Below are 23827 nucleotides of genomic sequence, written 5' to 3'. Positions count from 1 at the left end.
GGCCTGAGGGCCAAATCTGGCCCTCCTGGGATCCCCAGAAGGCCACACCACCTTTCCCTGGCCAAACTCCTTTCTCCCAACCACCAATCGTTTGGTAGTTTCCCAGCTTTTGTGCAGTCCCCCACCCCCTAAGAGGTTGAAATGCCTCTCCTAAGGCTTAGCTACTGGCAGTAAAAGCTTTAAGCTAAAATATACTAGTATTTTTTTGTCCCACTCCTTTGTGCCTTTGGCCACTCCCCCTTTGCCCCCTCAACAATAGAATGCTGCCCCCAACAGCTTCTCTGACATTGAATTTGGCCCTCAGGCTGAAAGAGGTTCCCCACCCCTGCTGTACGCAAAGGAATCCCTTGTGCCTCCCATCAGCAGCCTTGGTCTAGCGCCACATTTGCTTCCAAGCTACTCCTGATTAGTTCACATGGAAGTTTCGATGAGCTGCAGTCTGGCAGTCCCTACATCACAGCTTGGGGATGGGGTTACACCAGGGGCTGAATACCTCAGTAAGAGCATTTTATGTTGCAAGTCCGGGATACCAGTTTAACCAATAAAGAAATCAATCAATTCATACTTGAGAAAGCTCCTTACCAAAAGGATTATGTATTGTTTACATATGAAATTGTATTAGGAAGGCCACAACTAGGACCTGCAATAAAATGTTGCAGGGTGGAATGTTCCTTCTCAGTGTTTCAGTCAATCAGCACATGCCCTCTTCTATGATACTCCATTCCATTCCCCTTCCCACCCAGCCACTGCCCCGCAATAGTTCCATTGCCACTGAGTACACTCAATCCTCATTAGAATGGTTCTGAGTTCGTCCTTAGGATTTCTAAAGGTATTTTGTAGTTCTGCAAAGCTTGGACTTCACTGAACCCTACTGCTACCTCCCTCTTGCATGTGGGTTGCCCAGTCTGGGCTACATATGCTGCTTGAACATCAGAAATATTAGAAGCACATTCCACAACTCAAAATCAAAAGTCAAGTTACACCACAGAGTTCCAGTCATGGGATCAGGACCCATTAAAAAGTTCTGCAGAATATGAGCAGGAGCCCCTAGCAGTACAGAATACTGTCAAAAGCAAGAGACAGCAAAACAGAGATGTCAGCAGAAGGCACATCTCCAATTAATTTTTCTCCTCAGCCTTCGACTTCAGCCTGAAAATAGCAGACATTTAAAATGCCACCATCTGTCTGAATTGCAACACCTCTTGCTAGAACTTTTCAGTGCATCACTGAGCATGGCTGAAACAAAATAAACTACAATAAACAACATCACAGCTGACATGTACCTTTGTTTCACACCACTAGCCACAGGAGAATTCAGCAAAACAGAAACAATTCTCAACTCAACAAGTCATCTGTCTCAACAAATGCTTTAATAATTTTTACAAGACTAGGGCTTGGCTGGTCAGTTCAAATCACACACACTAGAGCTCTTGTACTTGCCGTGCTCATAGATCCCTGGCTTGAAGTCCCCCAGCTCCAAAATTCCCTTCATGAAAATACCACAAATCCATCCTGTCCCTAGGTCCTGGATGAGGTCCTCCATACCCAGACACAGTTTTTCCTTAGCCCTTCCTTTCCTTGATATCTTACTACTTTAAGGGTACAACCTGGTGCATGTTTAGACAGAAAAAAGTCCTACAACACCGCATTCCCCAGCGGGGCAGGCTGGCTGGGCCATGCTGGGAGTTGTAGGGCTTTTTTGTGTCTAAACATGCATAGGGTTGCGCCCTAACCTTCTGTATGCTCAGACCTGTGCCTGTTTTACCTGTCTTACCCACAAAGTCTTACTTGTCAGACTGCTCTTTATTCTACCCTTTGCTTCAGCTACCCTGCCTCTGAGCCCTCTGTCCTATAGGTCCCTTACCTCTTATGTCTTTTTCACACAATTTCTCAATCTTCTTGCTTGCCTAGCACCCACATTTCTGTCTCCCTCCCTCACACCTATCACCGCCTATGTGAGATTAGTCCCAGCATGAGATTTATTCTAGCCAAACTGACCTTTTACTTCTCACTCAGAGAGTGTCCCAAACTCAAACTTTCTCCTGAATGGTTAGAATAGTTGTGAACATGCTGTAACAATATACCAACTCAGCAGATGACTTGAGAAGATGCTCACAGACCACAAAGCACGTACCAACCAGTTGTAGTCTGCTCTACGTATAAGATTTGGACAAGTAAACTCTAAAAATTGCCAAATCCCCATCATCATGTACAGTGTCAAATCACCACAAATCTGCTCCGGAGGCTTGGGAGACCCTGAACAATTAGGGCTGCAGTCCTAAGCGCACTGACCTATTGAACTCGATGTGATGTACATCTACCTAAATGTACTTAGGATTGCACTCTAGATGTAGGATTGCACTCTAGATGTAGGTCTTCTCTCCAAAAGAGAAGTATCTTTTTTGCTTTTTGTTCAAGGGCTGATCTACAGGTCACATTTTATTAGTAGGTGAATGAATCTTCTAATGTTCTGCATGGAGCAAACTCTCTGCACTGCTGCTGTAAACCTGTAGCATGTCTCATAAAGTGGTGGCTCCCCTTGACACAGACTATTTCGTTCCAGCACTGTACTCTCCAGGCACTAAGGTGGAAAAGCACTATGCGAGGGTGGTAGAACAAGATAATGAGATGACCTACATTCTATGGGGTAGATATAGAGAAAACACTATAGAGGTCATTTTCAAGCGTGTAACAGACCAGTCTTCCCTAAACCAGTCATGGCACCAGTTAAGCAGTCTAAGTCTAATCTGGCCTGCCACCAGTTTGTCCCTCAGTCACCCATGCCTTTTGAGCTGATTAAGAAGAGCACTTTAACCTTAGCCATAACTGGATATGCTACCAGAAATGCATGTTGTTTTTGTTTTGTTTCTTATCCTGCTTTTTGACTGGAGCCCCCAAAACAGCTCCCAGCATTCATACAATACAACAAGCACAGGTATGTGATGCTGCCCAGTTCCTCCCACACTACATCCGACAGTTGCATCACAGTGCAATGTGGGCAGGTTCTCTGGGCTTGGCTTATGCACTCAAATGGGGTGGTTGATACAACCCGTAGTATTTACCTACCTGAATATTCTCTCTGCTCCAAGTATGTGGAGTTTTATTCGCAAGTAACTTTAGATCTTGGATAGCAAGCCTCTTTACAGCCTCTCTCGGGTCATTCTTCAAGTACTGCAGTAAGAGCTGTATCTGTGAGTTTAAAATGAAATTACTTGTGACTACATGATTGTATTTCTCAATATGTTTACACTAGCACAATGTCACTAAGTAGCACTGGAGCACCATTGGGTGGTACCCTATATGTTCAGCAAAAATGAGGTTGTTACCTGCTTGGGAATATCAACCAGAGAGGAAGCAGCAAGCAAGGTAAAGGTGTGCAAAGTAACAATGACCATCTTGGTGGACGGGTAGGATGTCACCAGTTGTTGGAGTAGTTGGCGAGCGCTGGAGGCTAGGCTGGCATCGTGGTGCATATGCTGCAGGATGGGTATCAACTTCAGCTTCAAGTCTACAGGGGTGGCTAAACCTAGTACATGAAAGGAAAAATAATCTGCACAGTAAATCATAATCAAATAACCTGGTGTGGGTTGGGGAGGGGGGACATTTCAGCTGCATCATATAATGTGTCAATAATCAAATGTAACAATTCAGAGATTTGGGGCAGGGAATGGGGAGCAAATTAAAATAGTATTACTATTTCAGAGCTGTAGCCACATGAAATTGACCATGCTGTTCCATTTTTTTATCCTCTCAGACTCCCCCACAACTCCACACACACTGCTGAAATGTGAACTGTATGCCCCTTTTTTTGCTTATGACATTCTGTAATGTGCTATGTATACAGATGGTGCCATATAATATAATAATAATGATTAATAAAAATACGTAGCATACAATTAAGTGCCAGGCTCAGACAATCAATTAAAAGAAAAGACTGGTTTTAAAGTTCAATGCCCTGCCACCTGTGGTCCCACGGAGTTCAGAATACGTATTTGACAAAGAAAGTAAAGCAGGACTTCTTTGCGGGCACTTCACTTGTACAGCCATACTATTGTAGGCAAGGCTGTGGTTACTTAGTTGCCACTGAGAGATCACTAAGCTTACTCACAAGAAGCAATAGCCACATGCCTCTCTTTCCTAATTTCTTCAGAGACCTGAAACTTCGCCAACCCAGTCCTAGGCTCACTAAGAAGCCCAATGAGTTCAACTGGGCTTGCTCTCCAGTAAGTGTGCATATCTGCAGCTCCAGTGAAAATGTAAGCTTACTCACAAGTAGCAGCTGGGTGACTTTATAAAAGTGTAGCAGCACCTGGCTGCTTAATCATGACTTCTTGTTTATTATTATGGGAGAAGGATTGGAATATAGTCATGTACAGTTATGTACTACTTATCATAGAATCATAGAATCATAGAATAGTAGGGTTGGAAGGGGCCTACAAGGCCATCGAGTCCAACCCCCTGCTCAATGCAGGAATCCAAGTCAGAGCATCCCTGACAAATGGCTGTCCAGCCTCGTCTTAAAGGCCTCCAGTGTGGGAGAGCCCACCACCTCCCCAGGTAATTGGTTCCATTGCCGTATTGCTCTGACACTCAGGAAGTTTTTCCTGATGTTCAGCCGGAATCTGGCTTCCTGTAACTTGAGCCCATTATTCCGTGTCCTGCACTCTGGGATGATCAAGAAGAGATCCTGGCCTTCTTCTCTGTGACAACCTTTCAAGTACTTGAAGAGTGCTATCATATCTCCCCTCAGTCTTCTCTTCTCAAGGCTAAACATGCCCAGTTCTTTCAGTCTCTCTTCATAGGACTTTGTTTCCAGTCCCCTGATCATCTTTGTTGCCCTCCTTTGAACCCTCTCCAGCTTGTCTGCATCCTTCTTAAAGTGTGGTGCCCAGAACTGGACACAGTACTCCAGATGAGGCCTAACCAGTGCTGAGTAGAGGGGAACTAGTACTTCCCGGGATTTGGAAGCGATGCTTCTATTAATGCAGCCCAAAATAGCATTTGCCTTTTTTGCAGCCACATCACATTGTTGGCTCATATTCAGCTTGTGATCGACGACAATTCCAAGATCCTTCTCGCTCGTAGTGTGGTTGAGCCACGTATCCCCCATCTTGTAACTGTGCATTTGGTTTCTTTTTCCTAGGTGCAGAACTTGGCATTTGTCCCTATTAAATGCCATTCTGTTGTTTTCTGCCCAGCACTCCAGTCTATCCAGATCACTTTGAATTTTGTTTCTGTCTTCCAAAGTATTAGCTATCCCTCCCAATTTTGTGTCATCTGCAAATTTGATCAGCATTCCCTGCACCTCCTCCTCCAAGTCATTAATAAAAATGTTGAAGAGCACTGGGCCCAGGACTGAGCCCTGCGGTACCCCGCTCGTTACCTCTCCCCAGCTTGAGAAGGTCCCATTGATAAGCACTCTTTGAGTCCGATTCTGTAGCCAACTGTGGATCCACATGATCGTTGTTTCATCTAGCCCACTTCGAGCAAGTTTGCTCATCAGGATATCATGGGGCACTTTGTCGAAAGCTTTGCTGAAGTCGAGGTATATGATGTCTACAGCATTCCCACGGTCTACAAGGGAGGTGACTTGATCAAAAAATGAGATCAGATTTGTCTGGCAGGACTTGTTTTTGACAAATCCATGTTGGCTTCGAGTAATCACGGCATTGTTGTCAAGGTGCTTCCAGATGGATTGCTTTATGATCTGCTCCAGAATTTTCCCAGGGATTGATGTCAGACTGACTGGTCTGTAGTTCCCAGGTTCCTCCTTTTTACCCTTTTTGAAGATAGGGACAACGTTAGCCCTCCTCCAGTCATCTGGCACTTCCCCGGTCCTCCATGATTTCTCAAAGAGAATAGACAGCGGTTCTGAGAGTTCTTCTGCCAGTTCCTTTATTACTCTAGGATGCAGTTCATCTGGCCCTGGAGATTTGAACTCATTCAAAGTAATGAGGTGTTCCTTGACCATATGCCTGTCGATCTCAAGCTGCAATCCTGCCCCTTCAGCCTGTACTTCGCCTTTGCCAGGGGGGTCATAGACCCTCTTTTGGGAGAAGACTGAGCCAAAGTAGGAATTGAGCACCTCTGCCTTTTCTTTGTCATCTGTTATCATTTTGCCATCCTTATTTAATAGCTGAACAACCATTTCTTTCCTCTGCCTTTTACTATGCACGTAGCTGAAGAAAGCCTTTTTGTTGTTTTTAGCATCCCTCGCTAACCTCACCTCGTTCTCCGCTTTAGCCTTCCTGACGCCATCCCTGCAATTCTGTGCTACCTGCCTGTACTCTTCCTTTGTTACTTGGCCTTCTTTCCACTTCTTATATGTGTCCTTTTTTGTTTTCAGGTCATCCCTAAGCTTTTTGTGAAGCCACATTGGCTTCTTCTGTTGTCTTCCACCTTTTCTTCTTGTTGGAATTGTTTGTGATTGTGCCTTGAGAATTTCCTTTTTTAAAAGTTCCCACCCATCTTGGACTCCTTTTCTCGCTAGCATTGTTTGCCATGGGACCTTACTGATCATTGTTCTGAGTTTATTAAAATCAGCTTTCCTAAAATCCAGGGTACGCGTTTGAGTACACTCGGCTTTTGCTTCCCTTAGAACCAAGAACTCAAGTACAACATGGTCGCTTTCCCCCAGAGTTCCTGTAACTGCTACTTTATCCACTAAGTCATCTCTGTTGGTTAGGATCAAGTCAAGGATAGCCGATCCTCTAGTTCCTTCCTCTACTTTCTGTAGGAGGAAGTTATCCGCCACACAAGTCAGGAATTTCCTGGAGGGGCCATGTTTTGCAGAATTTGTCTCCCAACAAATATCGGGGAAATTGAAGTCCCCCATTACTACTACATCATGCTTCCTTAAAACATTGGCTATTTGCTTTTCAAAAGTTTCATCCTTGGCTTCTCCTTGATTGGGTGGCCGGTAGTAGACTCCGACCACCAGGTTCCTTTTATTCTTTGCTCCATTTATTTCAACCCAGATGCTCTCGATGGGGCTACCAAGCTCCTCCTCCTGTATTTCTGTGCAGAGATATGTATTTTTCACATACAGTGCAACCCCGCCTCCCTTTCTGTTCCTCCTGTTCTTTTTGAACAAGTTATATCCTTCAACTGCTGTATTCCAGTCATGAGAGTCATCCCACCAAGTCTCAGTTATACCTATCAAGTCATAATTTCCCTCCTGTATTAAGAGTTCAAGTTCATTCTGTTTGTTTCCCATACTCTGGGCATTAGTATATAGACATCGAAGACCATGTGCTTCATAGTCTGGCTTTCTTCCTACATGTGTCTGAAGACTATTATTGGGCGCTATCAGCGCTGTTCTCTCCATTGCAGTGCATGCGCCTACGTCCATTGTTACCCCCAACATTACATCTCCCTTCCCCGTAGGATTCAGTTTAAAGCCCTCCTGATGAAGTTCTTCATGCTGTGTCCAAACACATTCTTCCCAGCCTTTGTGAGGTGCAACCCATCCCTAGCCAACAGCCCATCTTCCAGGAAGTATAGCCCGTGGTCCCAGAATCCAAATCTCTCTCGTCGGCACCACCTTCGTAGCCAGTCATTCACCCGGAGTATTTTTCGTTCCCTTTCTATCCCTCTTCTAACTACTGGAAGGATGGATGAGAAAACTATCTGGGCCCCAAAGTTCTTGAGTTTCCTTCCCAAAGCTTCAAAGTCTGACGTGATCTCTTCGTAGCTCCGCTTGGCGGTATCATTTGTTCCCACATGGATGAGAAGAAAGGGATACCTGTCAGTGGGCTTTATGAGTGCAGGCAACCTTTCAGTCACGTCTCTAATCCGTCCTCCCGGGAGACAACATACCTGGCGAGTCCACGGGTCTTCGCGACATACTTGGGTCTCGATCCCACGCAGCAAGGAGTCTCCCACTACTACCACTCTTCTCTTCTTCTTCTTGTAGGCCTGGGTTTCATCGCCTCTGTTTGACTGACCTTTAGCCTCTTGCTCACTCTCATGCAGGTTCCCCTGTGATTCTTCCTCTGCAGGCTGTCCTCCAGTCTCATCTGCAAGTACCTGGAATCGGTTCCACAGCTCCACCGCTTCCACTGGTGCAGAGTGGCGTCTAGTTCTTCTTCTCCTAACTGTCACCGTTTTCCAAGGAGTATCCTCTACTCCATTTTTCTTCTCCTCAGCATTTCCCACTTCTGCCTCATCTTGCTGTTGCTCTTCAAGCTTCTGGTCTTAGGAGTAAGCTCTCCCTTTTGACCCAAGATCTCAGCAGGAGGAAAGGGGGGAAACACAGAGAAAAACACCCCTCTCTCATGAAAAGGCAAACCTAGGCCAGATAGTGGGCCAGTTTAGATATCACAGTAAACCTTGGTTTATCATGACAAGGAGCACCTCAGACTCCTCCTCCGACATGACTGTGAGGAGGAGACTGGAAGTGCACCCCCCCACCCCCAGGTGTTTTTTTTAATTAATTGCAGTTTAGCATTGCTTCCAAACTCTAAAGTGTGGTTAATTTTAACTATGGTTTATTGAAACAAGCCAGCTCTATAACATATGGTTTGAAACCGGCTTGGTTTAAACAAACCATAGTTAAGATTAACTGCAGCCAAACCAAACAAACTGTGGTTAATCAAAAATAAAAGTGAACGCTTTCAATCTCGTCCTTGCAGCTGCACTTGAGGAGGGGTGGGAGTGCAGGAACTCAAGGCTTGCCATGGCTCATCCCAAGCACAATAAACCATTGTGACATATGAACCATCTCAGCATTTCCTTCCTCTCCCACCTCTCTCCCTACATCACACCATGAACATTTTAAAATTCATAACTTAAAATGTAAAACTAAGTTACTAATGTATAGCATCAGTTCTAAATACAGGACCTCCCTCCATATACACAATATTAGAAATATTTTGTGCCAAATCAGAAGGAAACCCGACCCTTTCATATCAACCAGCTCTTCAGATTGAGCTTCAGATTCAGTGGGCACTTCTGAAGTTTCAGCAAACAACCCAAAATGTTCTAATGTTTTTGAAAAAAAGAATAACTATTTCAAAAGCATGGGAACAAGTATGAAAATCATTTTCATCACGTTTTGTTCATTATTAGATAAGATCCACATACCTTGAATCATTTCACTGATTTTGTTACATATCCCTGCGGCAAAATCTCTGTCAAGAATTAGGAGGGAAAAAAGTTACACAACTGAGTGAACTGCAAAAAGAATGATTTTTTTATGATTCACTGTTAGCTTTAATGTTAATCAACTGATTAGCATTTGTTCACATATTAGGGTATCGCCATCATAAAACAGAAGTGCTAACAGCATGGAAGAAAATGGTAAGCAAACCAAAAGACCAAAAGCTACATCAAGGAGTGGTCTTTAGCAGTTGTATGAACTAGACCTTTTGCACATAGTCTTCCCCTGCTTAAAGCATTCTCTTGTCAACTATCATTGGCCAAATGAGATGGAATCATTAGGCTTATAACAATGGCCATGCTGGTTGAGAATTATGCAGTCCAACACATCTGGAGGGCCCCAGGTTGGGGAAGGCTGGCATAGAAGCTAAAGCATACAACTACGTATATTATGCCTCCCATGACTCTCTATCTCTGCTGGATCTTGGGAACGGCTGGTCAGAGACTGAGGAGCCCCAAAAGAACACTGTACCTTAAGATCTATGTCACTGTCACTTCAGCAAAATTAAGCAAGCATCAGTATTTCATCTTTTTGGCTTCCAATATTTAGACAAGCTGGAAACCCTATTCTGGGGAGCAAAATGTATGTAAAGAGTATATCTATCTAGATGTTGTAACTGAGAGGGGAAAGACAAGCCAGAGTCCCTGGTTCACATGTCATAGCAAACAACCCGGGAGCGCCCTTGGGTTGTTTAGCCATTTCCACATGCAGCGGGAGGGATCAGGCAGCATGCACCACCACACTGCTGCATACACAGTAACCCAGAATTAAAAAAAAAAAAAAAACTGGGTTGTTGTGACGTATGAACTGGGCCTTACAGTTGCGCAGAGGGTAAGGAACCATCTACTCAGAGGTAATTCCCACTGAGTTTAATGAGACTGAATTCCAGGTAACTGTGCATGGGATTGCACCCTGGGCTATGGAACAGGAAGTCCCCGATTCATATCTTTCCCCCTTCCTGAACTATTTATTCTATAAACGTATACCCCACCCTAAGCTTAACTCTCATATTAGCCTATAGCAAAACAAAAATCTTTTAAACAATGGCATAACAATACATTGGTGATCTTATGTAAGTTGCCATCTTTCACCTCAGCTGCCCCCCAGCTACAGTATAGGGGAAACAGTACTGATGGGGTCATGTAAGGATTACTACTATATAAATGCAAAGTATTAACTGGGAAGTACTGCCTTAACACTAAGAACAATGGACATACACCAGTGGTGTTCTGCTTACTTGGACTGGGCAGAAAAATTAGCTGCAGCAAAGATAGCAGCTTCAACCTCTACGTTGTCATGAGAGTCCAGGCTCTGGCGAATACTGTGATGCGCATTCTTCCTCTCTGGGATTATGGATGCCATACTGCCCAACATCCTGGAGAATAAACCAGAGGAACATCAAGAGGCAGCTAAGTAGATACAACAGAAAAAAGCTGAGCCTTCTAAAAATGGGGGCTCTATGAACTGAATCTGCAGTCATCTAAGAAATGCTGCATAGAGATAAACATAATGCAAACATTGGGCTAAATCCAACATTGCACGAGTGGACTTCTACTCGTGCAACGGAAGATTCCCTTACCTTCCTCCCCACTGCAGCCCCTCAAACCTTCTCCAGTGGGCTCCCCAACCCTTTGGAGCATTTCTGGGGCATATGCAGAGTGAAGGGGAAATTCTATCTGCCAGCAGTGTCTGTTCTACAAGTGGAAGGACACCGCTGGATACAACACAAAACACCATATGCATGGTAAATGGGGTGAGAAGGAGCACATAAGCCCAAGACTTGGGGAAGGATCAAAACTCAGTGAACAGAACACATACTTCTGATGAAGATGCCAAGTGCAATCCCTGGTACCTCCAGTTAAAGGAACTCAAGTGGTAGGGCTAGGAGAGACTCTTATCAGAGACCCTGGAGATCCTTTGCTAGCTGTAGTAAATGGTACTGGGCTACAAAGATCAAAAGACTGACTTGGTAAAAGGCAGCTTCATATGTTCATTGGTTCCGCTGTTACTGTCTTAACAGTACTCTCAAGAATATAGCATCTGGGCAGATCCTCATTCAGCAAATATGCATACCTGAGTGTGATCGCTCGAGCAACTGGATCATTGCTGTGAATAACCGAGAAAACTCTTTTCACAAATTCATCCACATTCAGGATCTTTTCCAAGTGCTTCTCACTCTGCTGAGTAACTTTTAGAACACAGAGCCTCAGGAAGTTGTTTCTGTTTTAAAAGATAATTTAATTTGATTACTTACAACATCTGTATCCTGTGAAGTCCAAGGCAGTTAGCAATTAAAAAACAACCAACAATGCCAAAAATTTTTACAACATCACAACTAAAAGCAGAGTTAAAAGCTCAGATGTGGCAAAAGAAAACAAAAACAGGAAAAACACCCCCAGGTAAAACAATAACTGGGCAGAAACAGCTTCAGAATTAAACATCAGAGTTAAAATCCCAAAGCAGAGTAAGAACTATAAATAGAGTTAACACATCTTGTGGCCAAAAGCTTTCCTAAAATGGAAGATTTTTGCCATGCACCAGAAGGTCATTAAAGAAGGAGCAAGGCAAGCTTCCCTCAGAAGGGAGTTCCAAACCCTAAGCACACGTACCAAGGTCTTTTCCCTAGTCCCTATCAAATATACTGCAAATAGGACCACTGATAAACTCACTGAGTGGGCAATGTTCAAATGGGAGAAGGTGGTTATCCAGATATCCTGGTCCCAAACCATAATGGCTTGGGAAAGGGTCATTACCAGTGCTTTGAATTGAGAACACAGTTATTTGAATACTAAGAATCAGAAACAAGCAGGTTTTACTTACCCAACTCTGAATACATCAGCTAGCTTTAAAAATGCTGAGTTAATTAGAATTGGGAATGGATATTTCTGAAATAGTCTGGGAAAACGGACAACAGCTTCACATTGCTCTCCCAGTTTGCCAGATCGTAGACCTGTGAGAAATAATGCCTTTAGCACTTATAAATCCTAGACTTTACAATGAGATGCAAGGAAGGTGAAGCAGCCTACAAAGTAACAAGAAGAAGTACGCATTTACCCAGTTCGCATTGAGATGAATAACTTATTCCCATTCTATCTGACTAGCTTGTTTTGCCTACTTGGACTGGTGTATCTGTGATTCGCCTGATCAAGGGACGACAGACCCCACTCAGCGATAGATTTACAAATCTTTGCCGAGTGTTTTGAGCTTCAAGAATTAATGTATGGGGAGTGGTCCTTGAAGCTTCTCTCAAGCTAGACAACATAAATTCGGTATTAAGGAATATTTATTTATTGCTCAAACAATCTAAGAGAATAACATTCTTTCATCATGATAAGGCAGACCATAAACACCCTTAAATACACACAAGTTATAATCACCAGGAGTATAATGGAAATAATAGCAAGCACATTATTAATAATGTAAGGCCTAAATTCCTCTCAATCTAACAGCTAATATGAAAATTTCATATTTACCTAAATAGATGGCATGGTGGACAGAGCTAGCATAAGTACATTTGGCAGGTTTCCCATTCTTCCAGGATCTCTTCCCCAACCAGATCAAACCCTTACTTTTTATAACTTCTATACTGATGACCTCAACCAAAGCTTCAGACCGGTCTTGGTCCTGTGCCTAGCTTTAGCATCTAACTATAAGAGACTGCTTCCCAATGCAGGTAGGTTTACTGTTGACTTTGTTGTTGTTGTTGTTCAGTCGTTCAGTCGTGTCCGACTCTTTGTGACCCCATGGACCATAGCATGCCAGGCCTTCCTGTCCTGCGCTCTCTCCCGGAGCGTGCTCAAGTTCATATTCATTGCATCAGTGATGCTATCTAGCCATCTCATCGTCTGCCGTCCCCTTCTCCTTTTGCCTTCAGTCTTTCTCAGCATCAGGGTCTTTAGAAGCACCTTAATAAAGGTACCTCTCCTACACCAACAAGCTTTTAACTTCCTGTAATTAATCAACCCACTTGTGGCGACCTTCTTTGCTCCATTTCCAATAATACTTTCCAGTGCTCACAGTTAGCTCACAACACACACAGAACTACTCATGTCTACAAAACACAATAAATTCTTATCAGTTTTACACACTATAAAGCATATCGTTACAGCATGTAACAACAACCCATGGGTTATGTAACCCATGGTATTCGGGGCCATGTGGGAGTGAACACTCTGCCTCCCGCCTGCTTCTGCTTTGCATCCAGTTTAGAAAACAGCGTGTCGCTCAGCACGACATGCTAACCTAGAATTCTGGGTTGTTGAGGGGAGCCCAACCCAGAGTTTTATCCTATGGCGTGCTGTGGTCCATGGGGTCACAAAGAGTCAGACACGACTGAACGACTGAACAAAAAGTGAGGATTTTAGCTCTGAGCTTAGTGTAAAGCAGCATCTGCCAAGTTCTAGAAATTACATTTAAATCTTAAGAACACAAGAACTTTCTATGATGGATCTGACCAGAGGTGCTTCTTAGATAAACTAATTGACTTGGTTTGCACATCAAGGTGACAAATCGTGGATGATTTAACCCACAATAAGCAGGAACGTGTGCTGCCTGTGAGCCATTTCTAGTTTCTATGTGAGCATGAGCCATGAACCCAGACCAATGGGTTGTTTAGGAGCTAAACACCACAGTGGTTAACCCATGGTTTGTTGCTGGAAGTGGTTTGATTTGCTGCCACGATATGCACCCTGTGATGTGTAAACTGGCCCCCTGTCTCAAACAGTGGAAAACCAGATGAGATTACAAGCAATGCAAGATGGATACAGCCGTCCCATTACTACTTGCCTCACTCATTACTAAAATGGATAGACTGGGACCTGTTTCGCACATCATAGCAGCAAATCATGTGTTAATTACAATTTGCTGCTATGATGTGATTACAATCACAATTTGCAGGGACATGTGCCGCACATGAGCTGTTTCTGGTTTGCGTAAACAACCTAAGAACCCAGACATTCTGGATTGTTCATGGGTTAAACAACCCAGAATGTCCAGGTTCGGACGTCGCACTAACAACCTACCAACCTACAAAGGTATCTTATCTTGTAGGTTGCTAATGCAAATCAGAAGCAGCTCATGTGCAGCATGCGTCCCGGCAAATCTTGAGTTAATTAAATTGTGGGTTAATTAATTAATGCAAAGTGGCTTAAAAACACACACATGCACTATCCTGTATCATTTGTTGGGTTTTCACAAATTAGGTTAGATCATCTTTTTGTGTGGATGAACAACAGAGGCTTGTGGTACTTTAAAGCAGCAATGGGGTATGTGTGGCCCTCCAGATGTTGTCAGACAGCAATTCCCATCATCCCTCACCTTTGGCTATGCTGGCTAGAGCTGATGGGAGTTGCAGTCTAACAACATCTGGAGGGCCACACATTCCCACCCCTGCTTTAAAGAGTATGCTTGCTTATGCTATAATAAATGTTATTAAGGCAGCCATTTCCAACCTGGTGCTCTCCAGATCTTCTTGGACTACAAATCCCATCATCTCCAGACAGCATGGGGAGGCAGTTTGAAAGAGAAGAGTTGGTTCATGTCTGGGACAATCAGGCAAGTTAAGAGTTGCAGAGGGGTAGCTATGTTAGGCTGAGGCAGCAAACAGTGAGGTTTGTGGCACCTTAAAACAGCCATTTCCAACCTGGCGCCCTCCAGATGTTGGACTACAAATCCCATGCTGGCCGGAGACAATGGGAGTTGCAGTCCAACAACATCTGGAGGGTCACACGTTCCTCACCCCTGCCTTAAAAGACTTTGCTCGCTTACGCCATAATAAATGACTTAGTCTTCGAGGCAGGCATTTCCAACCAGGCGCTCCCCTGTCCTGATGTTGTTGGACTGCAACCCATCATCCTCAGCCAGCACGAGAGTTGCAGTTCAACACATCTGGCGGGCGCCAGGTTGGAAGAGGCTGCTCTGAGGTGCCACAAGCGTCTGACTCAGGGTCTTTTTCGTGGCCAACCCTCTGCTTGGGTAACCGTCCCCAACGGAACCCAACGGCTCTCCTTCAAACTCCCCACCTCACAACGAAGGGGCGGGGCCTGCCTCGAGGAACGGGTGTCGTCGCGAGACTATCGGCGCACGCGCATGCCACTCGCGCCCGCACTTTTCGCCTTACCTTTATCCAGCTCCATGAGGGCAGAGTTGGCGTCCAGCTCCTGCTCCCCGTAACCGGCATCGGCGAGGAAGGACTTGGAAGCGGAGGCCATGGCGTTCTGCGCTATACAAGGGTTCCCTACCGTGGAGGGAGAGAGACAACATGCACGTTATTGTTTTTCCACACACAAGACGCATACGTTCGTACTCTTCCCTTTCCGTCTCAAACGGCCGCTACTGCGCCTGTGCAGAGGCCACACTGTTTGGAGCGCCTGCGCGCGTGGATTCCCGCCACAGCCCTTCTAGCGCACATGCGTACTACCGCCGCCGTTCTGTACGGGAGAGGAAAGACTCGAAACGAATGTTAGAAAGGACGATATGGGCTACGCATGCGCAGTTGTGGCGAAAGTGTGGCGGGCTTATTGCTAACATTCATGAGGGAAGAGAGCTGTGGGCGTAACCTCATTCGGTTGGTGGGATAGGAGAAGCCAATGGAAAAGAGGGGAGTGGTTTCACGCTCCGCGCTACCCAATGGCTACGCGTGAGGAGATTTTGGCGCGTTCTTCGGGCTGGCGGGAGTCTGTTAGTCCAGAGTTGTTCGGGTCCCGGCTGGAACTGCGCGGGGAGCGAGTTGGGGTTTAAGCTGTGGCCTTCGTCATGCTGTGCCGTTCCCTGGTTCGTCGCTGCCAGGCTGGGCCGCAGGGTAAGGAGGGCGGGGGAGAAGAACCTTCTTTTTCTTCATCCCAATGAGCTGGTGCTCGAGGTACTTGGGAGGGGAGGAAGAGGACCCTTAATGAAATCCAGAAACCTCGACCCCCCCTTTTAGCCTTGGATTCCTCTGCGCCCCCCTCTAATTCGAGCACTGAACTGAGACCAGTTCTGTCTATTCATACACATTTTCGTTAACCCCACGCTTCTTTCAAGGAGATCAGGATGGCGTTTTTTCCCTCATCCCTTTTTATCATTATGGCAATCCTGTGAGGTAGGTTAGTCTGAGACGGGCGGGGGGGGGGAGATCTCTGGCCCAAGCGAGTTTCATGGCTGAGCTGGTGGGGTGAGGGGCAAGCTGCTCTCTGGGAAAAAAGTATTAGTCTAAGGGTGTAATCCTATGCAGGTTTAGACAGAAAGAAGTCCTACAATTCCTAGCATGTCCCAGCCAGCATGGCCAGCTGGAAGGATGCTGGGAATTGTAGGACATTTTTCTGTTAAAACATGCATAGGATTGTACCTTAAGTTTGTAATGCAGGATAGTAATCCCATTTCTCACCCCCTCCTCTGTTTCATATGCTTTCAAAGCCAGACTAGGGACAGAAGATGGGGTGAAAAACAAGTAAATAGAAAGAGCCCATAGCAAAACCAGCACGTTTCTGCACTATTCGTCCAAGCCGTGATGCAAGATCACACTTTCTCCCCTGCCGTATAATACCTACATTTTGAGAGCAACTTAGATTACTGCTGCAAGTATACAGCAGTATACTTATTTATAAATATAGGACCCGCTCCCCCTTTGTTAGTTCACCTTCATGCTGAACATAACCACATAGGAGAGCTCTGTTCCTAAAATTGGAAGATTTTTGCAACAACCGGGAGGAACAGAGCAGCTGAGCAGTGTTTAGTATAGGTGTGTGAGTTATCCCTCACACATTTGCAGTAACATGTCATTTGGAGGGGTTGGCTGCATTAGTGATGCACTGCAGATGCTGTGAAAGTGCATGTCCTCTGCTGCCTCAAGCAGATTTACCCTTGAACTAGCAGCCCTCCAGAAGTTGATGAAGTGCTCATATCTCACCTCTCCATTAGCCAGGCTGGCTCGGGCTGATGGGAACTGGAGTCTACCAACATTTGGAGCTACACAGCCCACCCCTGCTTTAGCAATATGCAGAGTAGATAGGAAAATGTAAGTGACAGCTGCAGAGTTTTGTTGCTTATTTTTTCAAAAAGCATTTCTTCACAACCTTTTTGTCTTTTTTAGGTCAGCTGCCAAGGTTTTCCTTGTACCATTTTTTAGGGTGCTATCAGTGTTCTAAGGTAGATGACCACCCTTCCAATGGAGAAATGGGAATGCCAGTTCCTCCATTCGGCTGCACCTTTTCAACAGGTGTGTATGGGGGGGGGGTAATCTGGAAACATTTGTCACTATTTTGCTTTATGGCAAAGATGAAATAAACCATGTCCATAATGACCAACCACTTTGATCCACCAATAGTTTAGAATGAACAAGGAGTAAAACAGCTGGCATATATTTAAAAAAATCCTGCCTTATTTAAACTGATAGGTGTTGTGACCTATTTTGATACAGTGGATTGGCTGCAATATTAAGAGCTATGTGTCGATATATATTTTGAATTCAAGAATTCTGCCAAATGGAATGTGAGTTTTAGTACAAGTTCAGAGTTTGTCAGCCATTGACTATATGAATATTAAGTAGGTTGAAGTATTGTGTAATTGACTTAGTCATCTTCTAAATACATTTTAATAATGTATTAAATACCTGGGCGCACATTACATTTGTCCAGTCATAAGAGTTGCTAGATACTGATCCAGTTCGGATGTAACACTAGCCATTCCTGGGTTGTTAACCCAACAATTGTCCATGGTTTGTTGTTGAGTTAACTCTGGGTTGTTTAACACAAACAATGCACAGCTTCTGGGTTCGGATGTCACAAAATAACCCAGGAATGGAGGTTTCCTAGATTGTTGATTAAAAGTGGAAACAACGAGCATGTGCTCCATTCTTCGCCACAATTAAAAAACCCAGGAATTGCCAGTGCTGCATCTGAACAGGGGCATGCCTCTGATCCTTAACTGATTTGCAGCTTCTACAGTTACTATAAATGCTCAGTATTTGCTTACAGAATTGTTTGCTAGATGTTTTGTATACCACAGTGATATAAACTACTTATTTATTAAATTTATGTCTCACTAAAGAAGATGCTTAGACAGGATTAGTTGTTTAAATGCAGATGCATTCAGTAAAAATTGATATAAGAGGATTTGAGACTATCTAGCGCTGGACAGAATTAACATGTGTTTGCAAAAAGCCGTCCAGTTTTGGTTTGCACAGATAAAGACCAACTACTACAGTGCCAAATAGATGCAGAATATTGTTGTCATACTGGAATTTAGCACTCAGTGCTATGATTTTTTATTTTGAAATTTCTGTCCTATTATGTCAATATTTCTCTGTAGATTCCACTCCATGATTTTATGTTATTTCTCTATGTGTGTTATGCTTTTATTGTGTCAGATTTCATACAGGTAAATTGCACCTTTAGGAGACTACTGTCCACAACTGTAAATTCTCAAAGATTTTAAATTGCACAAATATTGCTACCTTATGTTTTAGCTCCAGATGCGCAGCATATACTTGCCGTTGCAAATGAAGAGGGATTTGTTAGGCTGTATGATACCCACATCCAAGCAAGCAACAAGCACATTTTTAGAGGTAAACAGAAGCCTTCACCTTGATCTGAATCATGAGCTGAATTGTTTGATAAAGGCAGGATTTTTTGTGTCTTGACAGATTAGATAATTGGCATTATAAGTTCTTGTTCTTGTCACTATTTTTCATAAATTGTTCTGTTACAAAAGGATTGATGCTATCTTATTTGGAACTAATGTGTACTTTTGTTTTCCCTTCAGAGTGGCAGGCTCATTCAAATGCTGTTTTTGATCTTGCATGGATGCCCAGTGAACACAAAATTGTGAGTAAACTAGTACTATCCCTTCCCTGCTTGGCTCTTGCTAAGTCCTGTAACAAACTCCAGTGCCCTCTCTGCCCTTCTACTCTGTCAGCAAATGGAACTACTGACTGTTGGCTACACCTAAAGAAAAAAGGATGGTATGAGCTGTTCAACAGTGGAACAGTCTGACCCAGAGGGTGGTTGACTCGCCTTCACTGGAGGTATTTAAGCAGAGGCTGGACAGCCATCTGTCAAGGATACTGTAGTTGTATCCTGTATTGTAGATCCTGCATTAAGCAGGGGGTTGGACTACGTGTCCTCTAAGGTCCCTTTCATCTCTGATTCTGTAATGTATTTTTGTCTTCCATATCTATTGGGGTGTGTTATTTACCTTTCAATCATGCGCCTTCATATCTCAATCCATATATATACCTGCTGCATCCTAAGGCTGCAGTTTTGTGCACACTTGCTTGGGCAGCAAGTCCCATTGCATTTGCTGGAGTGTATTTCTGAGTAAACATGAATAGGGTTGCAGTGAACACTTGTTTCACATATCTGATGGAACATGCTTTTGCCTTCAAAAGCTCATTCCCCAATAAGGTTATAGCCTCTAAGGTGCCACAGGCCTTGTTTTGGGGCTGGTGGGGGGAGGAGTGTTGCTGAAAGAACTAATTGCATTTGTCTTCTCTAAGGTTACTGCTTCAGGAGACCAAACTGCAAAAGTCTGGGATGTAAGGACTGGTGAGCTACTGGGAGTATGCAAAGGACACCAGTGCAGCCTCAAGTCTGTTGCTTTCTCTAAATTTGAGAGAGGTGAATGTGATACTTTATTCTTCAGTGAATCTTAGCGCTGTCCTTTTGAGATTGGAAAAAGTGGAACATAGGAAGCTTCCTTAAAGCAGGTCAGACTGTTTGTCCACCTGGCCCGGTATTGTCTACTCTGTCTGGCAGTGGCTGTCTGGAATCTCAGGCAGAGATCTTGCTAGTCAGTTGCTACCTGATCATTTTAGCTGGTGATACTATGGATTGAACCCAATATCTTCTTTATACAAAGCACTGTACTGCTGAGCTGCAGCCCCTCCCCTATGGATTGATCACAGGTTGTTGAAAAGCTGCACCCGTGTCATGGGGAACCTTCTGACACCTTGTCCTCCTTTTAAATAAATACTTGATCGGTGAACAGACTTCAGGCTTATGTGTGTTTTTTATTAGAACTCTGGGTCCACCAACTGGAGCCGGGTGCACATCTTAAGAGTTAAGAAACAGAGTACTTATGAGCACATGCTCAGCCCAAGATCACTGCCAGAACCAAGCTCACAAGTTATTTCACACTCCTGGTTTTCCCCTGAGTGCTGGTCTTCAGTGATGTAATTTAGGTGAGGAAGGCTTTTTAATTGTTACTGCTGTTCGACAATTGAGAATTGGAAACCCTTGATCTACTGCAGATCATCCAGAGATCTACCTGTAGACCACAATCTACCTTTTGCTCACACTTTCTTTAGATGGTAGATAGTCTTGTGTAGATGAGGAAGAGGTCTAGTGTCCATGTGGGTAGGTCTGCGTAGGCATCTGTCAGCAGTGTTTGATGCCTCTACCTGTGAGGTGATGCTACCTCATTTTCAGATCTTTGGGTGAAAATGCAGTGACTTGGGCTTGCAGAGCCTGGGATGCTGTCCAGTTATGAATTAGGTGTGGCACACACTTTGTGTTACATCCAGAGTATTCAGAGTATTTCCTCATGGTTTTAAAGATAATAACTTTAGAAAAGGTGTTCTCCAGAAGGTTAAGTGATTGTTTACCAGGGTCACTGAGGCAAGTCCAAGACACAAGACATTTAGGTTTTAGTAAAATAGGTTTAGAATTCATATTGAGAAATGCTTCTTGGAATTATTTCAGACAGAAAGCTTTATGCACTAACTGGATGAAAACGTAGAGACAGCTACTTGAAACATCTAGTGTGTGGTGTAATAAAACCTAGATACTGCTGCTGCACCATAAAATCTCTTTAGACATTTTAAATGGGGAGTTTTTTGTGTCTGAGTTTTTGTTTTGAATGCTAGGCATCCTGTTTTGGAACACCGAATGCCCACAAGCCATGTGGGGCTGTCCTGGACATGCTGATCCTTGTTAGTGCAGATGATAGACTAAAAACCAGCAGGATCTGCACAGGTGCAACAATACACATGCCTAAGCATTAGAGCAAAATTCCAGACAAGCTAGTACCTCCTCTTTTTGTTGCTTAGCACCTAGAACAGCGTAGGCAACCCAGCATCCTCCCGATGTTTTGGATTAAAGCTCCCATAATTCCTGACAATACACCATGCTGATGCGAGTTGTAGTCCAAAATATTTGGAGGACACCAGATAGCCTATATCTGACTTAAAGCGAAATCAGCTGTGGTGGAAGTTTGCAGTGTGGAGGCTCCCTTAGCTGAAAGAACACTGGATAATCAAATAGACTGCTCAGGGAGAGTGGAATGTCCTTTAGTGGCAATGTTAAAGAGATGAGTAATGGAGAAACTGTAAGGACTAATTTAAGTAGTGAATTCAGTCCAACTACAGTGGCATGTTCAAATCATGATGTTAAAAGAATGGGGAATTTAATGGCAAGTGGCGATGCAAAATGGCTCCTAAATTTGTGCAGAGCAATATGTTTAATTAGGTTGCTTTGAAATCTGGAACAGAGTGTTTGGATTTGCAAATGTAAACTGTTTCAGTATTTGAAATGGAGATTACTGTTTTACAGAGAGCAGATGAAGACCTAGAACTTCATCAGCTGGATTCTGTACTGACGAATTTTTTACATGAGGGATTCTAATTGTATATTTCACAGCTGTGTTTTGTACTGGAGGAAGAGATGGAAATATCATGGTGTGGGACACTCGGTGCAATAAGAAAGGTATGTTACTTATCTATTTATCACCCCATCCACCTTTTATCCTCACAACAACCTTAGGAGCTAACAGATCACCACTAGATCACCCAGAGAGCTTTATTGGGGATTTGAAGTTGGGTCGCCCTGTTCTAATTTCTGTGCTGTCCATTATGTAACACTGGCTCAGTTATCCAGCTTTCATCTAGTTTGTTTAAAAAAAATCAGTACAGAGGCATAACTGTAGTCATGGAATTTAGTATATTTAGTAAAACTCCAAAGAGTGCATGTCAGTTACTGTGTGCAAGTGTGGTGCCAGGGAAGGTGCTTTTAATATTGTTCTTAAACTGCCTTTCAGATGGGTTTTACCGACAGGTGAAACAAATAAGTGGAGCCCACAACATAATAGACAAGCAGACACCATCCAAATTGAAGAAGAAAAAGCAGAGTGTGAGAGGACTTGCTCCCTCGGTGGTAAGGATTTGGAAGCTGTAGGCCATTAAAGTCCATCTTTTGCTAAAGGAGATTAGCTCTGTGGGGAGTTCTGTTTCCAGGTCAGCCCCGCCAGGTGGAGATCAGGTTTGACTTGAAAATAAGCTGTTGAAATGGTAAATAATGGAGGGAAAGAAGTAAGCAAACTCAATTAAATAGATCCGTGGAACCCTCCACCAATAACTACCCACTTGGAAGGCCTGTGGGTCTTCCAGCTAGAATGGTGATCTTCACTATTTTTCAAGCAGGAGCCACTTTGGCTGCAGGCACCACCACTGAGGCCATTTGGGTGCCTGTGCATACAGCACTGCAGCTAGCCAGTCATGTTTCTCTTTGCCTCTTGTGCTCCCCTGCAACTACAGCTAATTGGCTGATTGCTCCTTCATTTTCCTCTCCCCCTTCCAGAGCTACCTTTCAGCTGACAAGTGGCAAGTCTCCTGACTCCCCACACCCAAAGCCTGTTCTGGTAGCCCCTATCATAGTAGCCGGCCTACCACTCAAGCAAACAGTAAGGCAAAGTTAGAGAGCCCCTGGTGTGAGTAAGCAGCCACTGCAAAAAGGAGGGAGAGAGAGTTTGAGAGCCACACTGGAAACGATCAGGAACTGCCAGTGCCCATCAGGCCTTGCCATGGAGAACACTGAGCTAGAGAAACAAAACAAAAAAAGACCGCTGTCTTTTTACATGGCAGTTCTATTAGGCCTTTCACCAAATTATTGCCTTTGCTCAGTCTGGCAGACAAACTTCTCTCACCTTTATCTTGTAGGTTATTGCTTTCTCTCACAGATATACTCCACAGAATAAGCATGCTTTCACCCACAGAGAACATCATCACAGTATATATATGCAGACCTATACTTTGTACAGGAGGGAGTGTTACGTGTTCAGTCTTCTCACAGGAACATGCTTAGGTCAGACTATTTATTCATCTAACCCAGTAATGTTTACTCTGTTTTCCCAATATCTGGGTTGTTTGTTTCCCTCCTTCACCCACTCCCTCCCTGTAACCCAGATGCCTCTCCAGCATTGTAGTACTGGCCTGTAGAGTGGCTGGTGATTTTTACCACTCTTGCCTGCCACCTCTGTAGCCTGGCGAAGCAATCCTTGAACAACCCATGGTTATGGGTTCACACTTATTGACAACCCATACCATGGGTTAACATGTGCAAACCCAGCCTATGTTTGTGCAGCTTTATCACCTCAATTTCTACCTTGAGTTAAGATTAGGCAGCAGTTTCCTTGTTACATTCTCACTTATCTTTGGAGGGTAGGCCTAGAAATGCATGTGTGCACAAGCCCCCAGTGGAAGTTTCATTAATAGACAGCCTACTTCTCAGACCAATTATATCCCAAGGAATTCCTTAGGAAAGAAACTTCTGAAATCTGAACAGCCCTGACTGTAGGGTAAATGTATAGTGTTCTGCATCTTGAAATCATAAGTTGTTCAGTGGTGTAGATGGCACTGTCCCTCACTCTTTGTTGGTTTGTGGAATTATTTAAAAGACTTGCAACACAATCCCATGCATG

At 44.0% G+C, this 23827-nt stretch overlaps 2 protein-coding genes and 1 long non-coding RNA gene across 6 annotated transcripts in view; 1 reads left to right on the top strand and 2 right to left on the bottom strand.

Annotated features, from left to right (window-relative positions):
* INTS7 (integrator complex subunit 7) overlaps positions 1–15590 on the bottom strand; it is a 54951-nt gene extending 39361 nt beyond the window's left edge. The window contains exons 1-7 of one of the 2 annotated variants that reach the window (XM_084828853.1): positions 15279–15590; positions 11981–12110; positions 11234–11380; positions 10398–10535; positions 9085–9131; positions 3327–3526; positions 3067–3189 (exon numbers count right to left, since the gene is read on the bottom strand). In XM_084828853.1, coding sequence (XP_084684979.1) covers positions 3067–3189; positions 3327–3526; positions 9085–9131; positions 10398–10535; positions 11234–11380; positions 11981–12110; positions 15279–15369 — 876 coding nt within the window. In that variant the 5' untranslated portion in view covers positions 15370–15590. The remainder of the gene's footprint in view (positions 1–3066; positions 3190–3326; positions 3527–9084; positions 9132–10397; positions 10536–11233; positions 11381–11980; positions 12111–15278) is intronic. The other variant, XM_084828854.1, reaches the window with a different exon arrangement.
* Positions 15216–23827, top strand: part of DTL (denticleless E3 ubiquitin protein ligase adapter) — a 39913-nt gene continuing 31301 nt past the window's right edge. The window contains exons 1-7 of one of the 3 annotated variants that reach the window (XM_084828856.1): positions 15216–15456; positions 17229–17354; positions 18603–18701; positions 18899–18960; positions 19632–19752; positions 21772–21837; positions 22169–22284. In XM_084828856.1, coding sequence (XP_084684982.1) covers positions 15420–15456; positions 17229–17354; positions 18603–18701; positions 18899–18960; positions 19632–19752; positions 21772–21837; positions 22169–22284 — 627 coding nt within the window. In that variant the 5' untranslated portion in view covers positions 15216–15419. Of the gene's footprint in view, positions 15457–15588; positions 15960–17228; positions 17355–18602; positions 18702–18898; positions 18961–19631; positions 19753–21771; positions 21838–22168; positions 22285–23827 lie in introns of those variants that run through there. The other 2 variants (XM_084828855.1, XM_084828857.1) reach the window with 2 other exon arrangements.
* The window catches only part of LOC146360103 (uncharacterized), a 109256-nt gene continuing 107482 nt past the window's right edge, over positions 22054–23827 (bottom strand). Inside the window, exon 6 of the long non-coding RNA XR_014786932.1 lies at positions 22054–22407. This is a non-coding gene — a long non-coding RNA (uncharacterized LOC146360103). The remainder of the gene's footprint in view (positions 22408–23827) is intronic.

Source organism: Heloderma suspectum, chromosome 1 (genome assembly GCF_057233095.1).
Source record: "Heloderma suspectum isolate Gila_16-S chromosome 1, 16-S_ref, whole genome shotgun sequence".
NCBI classification, from domain to species: domain Eukaryota; kingdom Metazoa; phylum Chordata; class Lepidosauria; order Squamata; family Helodermatidae; genus Heloderma; species Heloderma suspectum.
Note: the sequence above shows the minus strand (reverse complement) of the source record. Positions and strands in the feature narration are given on the sequence as shown.